General features: G+C 37.8%; 2 protein-coding genes across 3 annotated transcripts in view; one reads left to right on the plus strand and one right to left on the minus strand.

Moving 5' to 3' along the window:
• KLB (klotho beta) overlaps nucleotides 1-4,037 on the plus strand; it is a 31,896-nt gene extending 27,859 nt beyond the window's left edge. For both annotated transcript variants that reach the window (XM_006188988.2, XM_032496024.1), the window contains one exon: nucleotides 1,390-4,037. In XM_006188988.2, the coding sequence (XP_006189050.2) occupies nucleotides 1,390-1,778 (389 nt within the window). In that variant the 3' untranslated portion in view covers nucleotides 1,779-4,037. The remainder of the gene's footprint in view (nucleotides 1-1,389) is intronic.
• A 1,925-nt stretch (nucleotides 4,038-5,962) lies between these two features.
• On the minus strand, nucleotides 5,963-10,234 carry RPL9 (ribosomal protein L9). Its single transcript, XM_006188978.3, has 8 exons — nucleotides 10,132-10,234; nucleotides 9,652-9,698; nucleotides 9,448-9,563; nucleotides 8,788-8,883; nucleotides 7,562-7,694; nucleotides 6,649-6,729; nucleotides 6,313-6,427; nucleotides 5,963-6,065 (listed from the first exon to the last, which is right to left on the minus strand). Exons 2-7 carry the CDS (start codon nucleotides 9,695-9,697, stop codon nucleotides 6,321-6,323), a joined length of 579 nt encoding a protein of 192 aa, XP_006189040.1. The 5' UTR covers nucleotide 9,698; nucleotides 10,132-10,234; the 3' UTR covers nucleotides 5,963-6,065; nucleotides 6,313-6,320.
• Nucleotides 10,235-10,254: the final 20 nt, after the last annotated feature.

A 10,254-nucleotide genomic window follows, 5' to 3' on the forward strand; every position in this document is an offset into this window, starting at 1 on the left:
AGAGATAATGGTGGATTGGATCAGGTTATTAAGAGTGGAGATGGTGAGTAGTGGCTAGGTTCTGACTACCTTTGAAGGCAGTCAACAGGATTGGACGTGGGTATGAGAGAAGAGTGAAAGATGATTCCAACAGTTTGGCTTGAGTAACTGAAAGGATGAGTGGCCATTTAGCAGGTTGAGGGAGACTGGTAGCAACAGGTTTTTGGAGATGAGTTGTTTGGTGTTCCACTGATTAAGTTTGAGGTATTTCTTAGACATCCAATTAGAGATGCCAAGTAGGCTAGATGCAAAGTAGGCTAACAGATGAAGTTTCAGGTTCAGAGGAGAGGTCTAGGGCTGAGATACAAATTTGGGAATCAAGAGCAAATCGATGTATTTAAAATAAAGCTGGATGAGAGCCCTAAAACAGCAAGCACAGAGAAGAGGGCTGAGCCCTGGTATACTTCAATATTCAGAGGTTGTGGGGGGTGGGTATAACTCAGTGGTAGAGCACATGCTTAGCATGCACAAAGTCCTGTGTTCAACACCCAGTACCTCTATTAAAAATATATATATATCCAGAAGTCAGAGAGATGATAAACCAATAAAAGGAGCCAGAGATGTAAAAGATAACTAGAGGGTGATGTGCAGTCAAAGGAGGCTGTTGTTTTTGGTTATTAAGATACCAGAAGTTACAGCATTTTTACATGGTAACGATCCAGTAGTGAGGTAAAAATACATGAGAAAAGAGAGGGGAAAACAATGGAGCAATGTCCTTGAATGGGCAAGAAAGAATAAACTTACAGTGTATAAGTGGAGGTCAGCCTCTTTCAGGAGCACGGACAGGTCATCCACGGTGAGAGAGAAGGGAGAGTGAGTGCAGATGCCAGTATATGGGTAGTTATGATTGTAGGAGACTGACTTTCTAAGTGCTTTAGTTTTTCAGCAAAGTAAGGAGGACGGTCATCACTTCAAATAAGGACAGAGGTGCTGTAAGTTTGAGGACAGAGAGTAGGTAGGAAAAAGTCAAGTAGGAGAGCTGGGGAAACCGCGTATGGTTATAGGGCAGCAACAAAAGAGCACATCTTAGATTTAGAATCAGTCCAAACAGGCAAGATTTTTCTGCTTTTGACATTGAACAGAAGTAACAGTATCATGTGACCTTCATGGCTCCAATTCTTAAATCTGCTTTTCCAGGTGTTTGTTATTTATAAAGTTTTACTTCAAATTTCTTTGTAAACTTATATTATTATACATATTTTCACCTTAAGTAAGATCAACCATAGAAGAATGTCAAAAAAACCTTTAATGAAAATCAATTTTTGAGTTTGTTTCAATGAAAACTAAATTATTCAAATATATTTTATAGTCCATTTGTGATTTATAATGTTCATTTCTGTTATTTTTCAGCATACCTGACTGATAAAGTCAAAATCAAAGGCTATTATGCATTCAAACTGACTGAAGAAAAATCTAGACCCAGATTTGGATTCTTCACATCTGATTTCAAAGCTAAATCCTCAATCCAGTTTTACAACAAACTGATCAGCAACAATGGCTTCCTTTCTGGGAACAGTAGTCCTAGATGCAGTCAGACTCAAAGAAACACGGAGTGTATCGTCTGCTTGTTTCTCATGCAGAAGAAACCACTGATATTTTTTGGATGTTGTTTCTTCTCCACCCTAGTTCTACTTCTATCAGTTACCATTTTTCACAAGCGAAGGAGAAGAAAATTTTGGAAAGCAAAGAACTTACAACACATACCATTAAAGAAAGGCCACAATAGAGTTTCTAGTTAAACTGATCCTCTTTCTGTCTGCATGATGGAAACTAAAAATTCACTCCAGTTCCATATACTGGTTAACTTACAGAAGATCCACCTTTATTGTAGAAAAAAGACAATTTAAGGTATTAGTGATAGCCAAGGTAATGACAATCGATGTCTTTGCTGTGTGGTTCTGATTTTCCCTTAGGTGTTGACATCAGTGAATTCAGTTCTTGGATCTGAAGATAAAGGCTTCGCCTAGACAGTAAGCTATCAAATTTGCTTCATGGAGTTTGATGAGCTGTTTCCTATTATTCTTCCCTAGTTTTCTTCTGAAAACACTAATAGCTACTTATGATAAAAGAAATTGTTTTGAAAAAGTACAACTTTGTTAAGACTCCATTCATGGGGAGGGTATAGCTTAGTGGTAGAGTGCATGCTAAGCATGCACAAGGTCCTGGTTTCAATCCCCAGCACCTGCATTAAAATAAACGAACAAACCTAATTATCACCCCGCCACATAACATTTAAAAAAAAAAAAAAAAAAAGACTACAGAGATTTAGAACTCTTAATACTGGATAGCCAGTAATAAATTGTCACTTCTAACAAGGTGCTTTCCCCCTTAGGTCAGGGTGGTTCTCAAATGGAAAGAGAAAATAGGGTAAGTAGTGCTTGTCTATAGCCAGTTACAGTAGACTCTTAAGCACATCAATCTCTAAGTTTCTAATAGAAATTAAAATAATTAACCATTAATAAACACCTAATTTTGTTGTCTCTCCTTTTATCATTAAAAAAAAAACCGTTTAATTTCCATAACTCATCATGTAAAGATCAGAGAAATAAGATGAAAGAAAGCTAGACCCAACTGCCTGTGAACACAAAGTAGTCACTCAACCTCACAGTATAGCCACCTCCTCTTCAGACAAATTGACATTCCTCACTTGAATTTTGTGAGGTGACAAGGTGTAGCATGCTTAGTAAAGCTAAACATTTAAAAAGATGTAGTTTTATTACCAAGTTACCAAAGGACCATTTATCCTGTAAGACTCTCTCCCCTAAAATGCTTTACTGTTCTGGCACCATAGGCACTTAGGAGCCTCACGAGGTGTAGAATGCAGCTGTATGTGGACCTAAAACTGAGACTCTTCGGATGCAATTCAGAAAGCTGATGGTCTGAATGAGTTGAAACTGTTCTTACATTCAATTTCTGAAGCTAGAATTAAGTAGATTCTTAAATCTGAACTTACAGAGGTTGACTTGCTTGAACTCCATACATAAGGTTTGTTCAGTGTTCTGAATGTTGGAGGAAGAAAACTTGAATGTAAATCCATTTATACACATTCTTTCTTTAGGTGAGTCAGTATTTAACTACTCATTGTCCACCCCTCCTGGAATTTACTCAAAGGAAAAATTTTCTTTCCTACATAACTGGGATTCTAACTGATAATAATAGCATTAAGTTTCAGAGAGAAATAACACAATTGGTCAATGCAAACAAATGCAAAAGTGACGGGAAATCAATTTGCTATTTGGCTGGCCAATTCAAATACTAAACAATTTTGCAGATGTGTTTTTGTCTATTCTCCTTGCCCCCACTTGCACCTCTCCTTCAACCTTAGCAGTTTTTAGGTTATGCTTTACAAGGATATTTTTTTCTTTCAGAACTAAGTGGGCCTGAGGCCATACACAAGTACAGTAGCTAGTCATTGTGATAATTTTATGGAATAACAAATGAGCAACTCAACTTTTTAACCATTAACATTCAGGGTTTTGAGAAAAAAACGCATTTTCACTCATAACAGATTTGGAATTAAGGTTTTGCTTTCTTAATCTCTAAATACTTTAATGATTATTTTGTTTACCGTCTTCCCTTTTTGCCACTTGGGAATTATTTTACTAGTTTTTAAGCCATCATCATATAAGAATCCCTAGGTAAGTATTTAATCCAGCTCATGATCAGTTATACTATTCTTAGACTCATTTAAAAATCATAAAATGTCAATTAGAAACTGTTGATAGCTTTTGACAGGACAAGAGCTTTAGAATTCAAGCTTTTTTGAGATTTAGAAGAAAAAAAATCTTAAAATCTAACTTGTTACTTTGTATACTGTTACATTCCTTGTATTCAATTAAAGAATCCTGTCTTTCACTAACAAGTCTGACATAGATACATCACAACTATGGTGTTCAAAAAGCCTCTGAATAATGAAGTCAGTACATTGTGACTGAATGTTTAATTTTCAATGTAATTTATTCCAAATAAACTGGTTTATGCTGATTGTTCATATTCAACTAACAATCTGGTCAATTTTAAGAACTGTGGAATGTAAACGGGTTTAGTTTCTTAACTGGGTTCTGCCAACACTACCTCCCCCCCATCCTCTGAAACTATGTGCCAATGGGAGGCTTGCTTTCTGGGTATGTTTTCCCACTACACAATGTGGACTCCTATACCACAAAATTGGAAAACAAAACAAAACAAAACCCAACACACACACAAGCTTATCCACAGCAGACACAGAAAACATGGAAATCTTCCCTGGGAAGAACAAGTTTCATTTACTACATCCAAGTTATTAAATGTAAATCACTAGCTACAGCCAACCTTCAGTAGTTATCCTGTGAAGGCCCCATACCAATCCACTTCACTCCTGAAATCATTTACTCCCGCAGCCGCGACTGCTTATACATTGACACTCTTCAACTGTAACGCCTCTATCCCTTTGCTACTTAGAAATTTCTTTCTCAAGCCTCAAATTTAACTTTGAAACTCTGTCAATACCTTCCAAAACATCTAATCTCATTGCCATTACTGAGTCTCCATAACTTGAATCTCCCTGGCAACCTGGGCACCATTCACTCAGCAAACAGCTATGTGCCAGGCATTGTTCCAGGTACTTGGAATATCCCAGAAAAGACCACATCTTCATGAACGTTAGATTCTAGCAAGAAAAAAGCGTACAATCCATACACAAACTATAAAAACTACTTTATAAAAAAGTGGAGTAGGGTAAGGGTATGTTAGGATGGGGATAAGGAGTGAGCACAATTAATAGGGTGGACAAAGTAGGCTTCACTGAAAACATTTGTAGACTTAAAAGTTGTCACTCCAAAGGGAAACCACACTTCCAAAAGGATGACAACTTTCAGGCTTTAAGGCAATGGTATTATAAGGTTAATTGAGGTCAATCTAGCCGTAATGTAGTCAGACTGGTTAAGATGCAAGTTGAAAGTATGAAAATGTTTCTGGCAACTGCTGAGAACAGATGGGGGAGGTGATCAGTTAAAAGGCTATCCCACTAATCCAGGTGAAATATAAATGGTTTTTGGCTTCATCTTTTAATTATGAATAATTTCAAAACTTTATCCAAGTAGGAATAGTACAGTAAATCCCCATGGCTCAGCTTCAACAACAATTAAAACCCTAGAACTTCAACGCCTACCCCAAACCTCACCTCATATATTTCAAAGCAAAAGCTTTATTTACCATTTCATCTATTTCTTTAAAAGTTTAACCATCATCAAAGCAAAGATTAACTCTTTACTATAAAAAATAACTTCATTCGTTTAAATCAAGATCTTAATAAGGTCCACCATATATTCCAAATGGTTTTTATTTTTTCTTGCTTAATCCTTATCTTACCTTAAAAGGCAGAGCCTACAGATTTTTCTAATGGATTGGACACATATGTGTAAGAGAAATCAACGTCGAATGTTACGCTTTGCCTGAGAACTCAAGGCTGATGTTTCCATCAAATAAAATGGGGAAGACTACAGGAAGAGGTTTGGGGGTTACCCTATTAAGATAGTCTAGTATGGTAGCTTATCTAAAGCATGACACACAGAATTAAAGAGATTACGGTAAGATTACCAGTTTTGTTTCTTTTTTTAAAAGTATCAAGGACTAAGACACAGGAGTAAATGGCAAGACTAAGAGAACCGTGGACCACAGCAACTGTATTATGAATACAAATTAACTCCATCTTCTAATTCTTACTAAGGCTGTATCACTGTTTCACTTCCCAGGTGCTGTTTCACAAGTTACTGATACACCTGTCACTAGTACCTGTATTCCCCTTGCCTGAAATACCCTTAATATTCCTTCAAAACCAGACTCCCGTTGTCTTACTAGAAAAAAACAACTATTTGTTATTGTTCTTAGCACACTAGAACTTACTTAACTGCTTACTGACCAAATAGTTGGAAACAACAATCAGTTTAAGAAAAAGTCCCAATCAACACAGCTTTTATTTATCCTTAAGATATTACAAATGAATCTGAAGAGTCATCTGGCATCTTGCTCTTTCTGTACCCGGACAACTGTAAAAAGAAATGAAAATATCTGTAAATCTCCATCAATATCCCTGCCTGGTAAAGTTGTATTCTGAATAAACCTAAAATGCACTTTAAGATTATGAATTATTGGTTCACAGGAAAAACATATCAATTCTCTTATTTTGCTAAATTTACAGAATGCAACTCTCCATTTTCTGCCATTACAACTCCAGTTTTAAGTTTTTAAAACCCCCCTAAAGCAGTAATAAAACTTATAGACACAAGAACCTACCTTAAATATTATTCATCAGCCTGCTGAACTGTTGCTTTTTCAGAAACATAGATACCATCCAAAAATTTTCTGATATCCTTGTTTTTAACTGTCGTGGCTTGCTGAATCAAAGCAGCTAGAAAAGTGAAAAGGATAAGGCAATTCTTTATCAGCCAAACTCATCTAAAGAAAGTATTTTATTATATGCTATACTTAAAACCCAAGAATCTTTGGGATAGCTTTTAACTAGAGTCCCCTAGTTTTAAAAAACTCACCAAGTGAACATATACCACATATTCAACCACAAGATTTAGATAAAATTTTGTAGGTATAATTAGGCAGACTAAACATACAAACCTGAATTTGATACCAGTTCAATGTCGTTTCCCTCAAGAACTAACTCATCTTTCTGAGCTTGAGATACTGAACAAGCAACACCTAAAAGGGAAGAGAGCATTTGCAGTGTCTACATACAGATTTGTAGAATATTTAATTTAACAGTATTTAAGTAGCAATTTACTTCACTTAATATTCTACACACCAAATGAAACTTTTAAAAAATAACAGAATCTGACTTACGTGGGCCAAAATCTTATGTTCCTTCTTGGATGAATCTCTCCAGACTGATTAAAGACTATGATTCAATTAAGGAGTTATAAGATGGTATTCAGCTATGATTTAGCTGTACAAAGCTTTGTATCCAGTCCTACTTCAACTGCAAATATTTGGTATCCCTCAAAGCTTATTTTTTTACATAAGGATTAAGTGTTGGTGACCATAGCTGACAACATGTAATATTCTTATAGAACTCTGTACTTCCCATCCCTCCCCACTTTAATGGAATCAAAAAGCACCGAGAGCACTAATTTTCTAATGTTTCAGTATGTATTATGTATCAGACAAGAATTATTTTAAGTGAATTTCAATTTTAAGTCATGTAATCATGAGATGTTTCCAGTTGTACCGATGAATAGAATGAGCTACACAGAAGTTATCTGCCCCAGGTTGACAGTGAGAGCTTTGAACCCAGAGTCTGTCATTAACTACTATTCAAATGGTCTTTTATTAGGATTTCAGTTTGCAAAACTAAACACAGCTAGCTACCACACCTTGCAAACTACCCCAATATGTAAGCCTTCAGGACTCACAATTGGTGTAAATATGATATGAAGCCATAATCAAATAGATAATTCTGAAATAAATCTGGTTTATTTATAGTAAATTCCAAATATCAGCCTTTAGAAGTAGAAAGAAAATTTCTGAACCATACCTGGCCTCATCCGAACCCTGCGAATGTATTTTTCACCCAAGAAATTTCGAATTTCAACAAGCGAACCATTCTCCTGAATAACGACGTTGATGGGGAAGTGAGCATACACAGACCTCATCTTGTAACGGAAGCCCTAAGTTAAGCAAATAAACCATGAGCAACGCTGAGAAAATTTTAAGACCAGAAAACAAAAACCAATTTTTTTTCTCTGAAAACCAAGTAGTTGTTCTTTTGTAAGAAACATTTACAGTTATCAGTACAGTCTCCCTCTCTACCTGGTAAAGGATGACCAAATCTCTAGACGTTATCAATGGAGACTTACTTAAATCTGCATCACAATTGCCTTCTTTACTGTGCTTCCCCATAACTGACTCTCCCCACCTTGTTTTTAGCTGAGGATCTTAAGGTGAAGTCTTCAGCCATTCTGGCAAGTTATTCAGTTTTCCTGGGTAAATCCCATGTATATACATTATTAAACTGTTTTTCTCCTGTTAATCTGCCATATGACAATTTAATTCTTAGACAGCCAGAAGAACCCTAAAAGGGTAGAAGAAAATTTCTTCCTCTCCAACAAAGGAAACCGAAATGGTCCTCACAAAGCACTCACTGTCAAGGTTTTGTAACAGTATTATCTACACCAAGCTCTACAAAAATTGTGTACCTAAAAATTTTTGTCTCCCTAGTTTAAGGAAGCATGTATTTCACTACCTCCTATGTCCACAGTAAACAACTGTATTCCTAAGAAAGGAGAATCCCAAAGCCCTTCATCTTGGGCATCAGGCTAATGTACTGAGTTACTAAGGTATGCAAGAACAGAAGGAAAAAGAAAAAGACAGCCCGGCTCTAAAGAAGCTTAACCTGGGGTCAAGGGGAAACACTGAAGGATAAAATTATAATGAAATTAAGTACAAGGTGCCATTATCAGGTGCGCTCTAGAAGGGCAAAATTTTAAAGGAAAAAAAAAAATTTCAAAAGTCACAGCATGAACTTTATCTTAAAGGCTGGGGGAGGCGTGGAGAAAGAATAGTGACCTCAAATGTCTTTAGGGAAATGGACAGGGAGGATCCCTAGAACAGGCCCTAGTGGTGAGAGGCACTTAAACAATCTAAGTGTTACATTTTCTATTTTAAAAAACACACCCTGAAGATGTGAATCTTATCTGTGTGGATAAAACACCATCAGCATACTATTAAGACTATGAGACCATTTGGGCTTAATCTGCTTACCAGTGTAACACCCTTGATCATGTTCTGTACATGACTACAGATAGTGCGAACAGTAGCCAGTTCTTTTCTATTTCCCCACCACTTGTCAACCCGGAGCTGAAACAGGATAAAAATGTTAGAAAATTCTTTCCAGTAACAAACAGGCTATAGATTCTAATATTTGTCCTAATTAAAGCCCATGATTTTCAAGGGGAAAAATATCAACTACACATAAAGCCCTCAATACTCAAAACATTTTTGTTACTATACATCACAGGTACACACTTTCACAAAGAAATGACAACCCAGGAACACTGATTTTTGTTTAAGTTGCATCAAACTTCACTTCTGGGAAGCTAAAATACCAGGTTTCAAAGACCTACTGGGATGTCCCTAAGATTCTTATAAAACAACCAGGAGAAAAGTAAACTTAACGTGTAACAGTATTAAGACCTGCTACTAATGATGGCTACTAGTAGTACTGAGCATTATACTCTGTTCAGAATTTGGTTTCCCAATTTCTCGAAAGCAACAACACTGATACTAGCTACAATTCTGGACACCAAATTTTAAGTTAAAACATCGAACCTCAATTCTGTGCATTTTTAAAGCAGCCAAATCTGATGCTCTTAAATTACAACCTTCCAAACAAGCATCTGAGGTGTCAAGACAAAAACTCACCCTCTTCTTTTTCTTTCCAAGGAGACTGAGTTCTACATTGATGTGATTGAAGTCCCTCCGCAGGGTGCCTCTGGGGCCCTTCACAATTACTGTGCGTCCCTTCAAAGTGATGTCGACTAAGAGAGAACGTATTCGTGAGACCTCGGAACAAGGTATAGAGAATGTAATAAAGATGCAAGAAAATGAAAACATCAAGTCTCGTACCATTTTCTGGAATGTCGACAGTCTGATTGCTGAGAATGGTCTTCATTCTGAAACACAAACACCTGGGGTAAGAAGGCCGCGCAGGACCTATTTTCGACCAAACTACCCTGCCCGGAACTCCACTCCCACCGGAGACAGGCAGGGAGACAGCCCGGGGAAGATGCGGGAGGACCACTAAGGAAAGCGGCCCCGCTGCGCCCTGGCCTGGAAGCAGCAGCTCTAGGCGGGTATTAACGAGCCTAGCGGGCGAACTCCCGTTCACAGCAACCCTACCAACCCGACCTGGCAAGGCTGAGGAGCGGCGGGTAGGCCTGAAAACCCAGTACAGGGCTCGAACCCCAGCACCGCCAGATTCATATGGCGCTCGCCGCGCGGGGGGACCACCAAGACAGTTTCCGAAGGCCAGACCCGCGCCGCTGGCTGTCCCACAGCCGATGGCTTCAGATTCCTAGAGCCCACCGATTACAGAACCACCCTCACCTCGCAGTAGATGCGGCAAAGAGAGAGCGTCTTTCGTCATCACGTTCTTGTAGCCCGTATGAGGCCTGCGTATGGCGTCATAAGCACGCGACGCCACTGAGGCCCAAGCAGCCAATCGCGGAG

The sequence above is a fragment of the Camelus ferus genome, chromosome 2 (assembly GCF_009834535.1).
Source record: "Camelus ferus isolate YT-003-E chromosome 2, BCGSAC_Cfer_1.0, whole genome shotgun sequence".
Lineage (NCBI taxonomy): Eukaryota > Metazoa > Chordata > Mammalia > Artiodactyla > Camelidae > Camelus > Camelus ferus.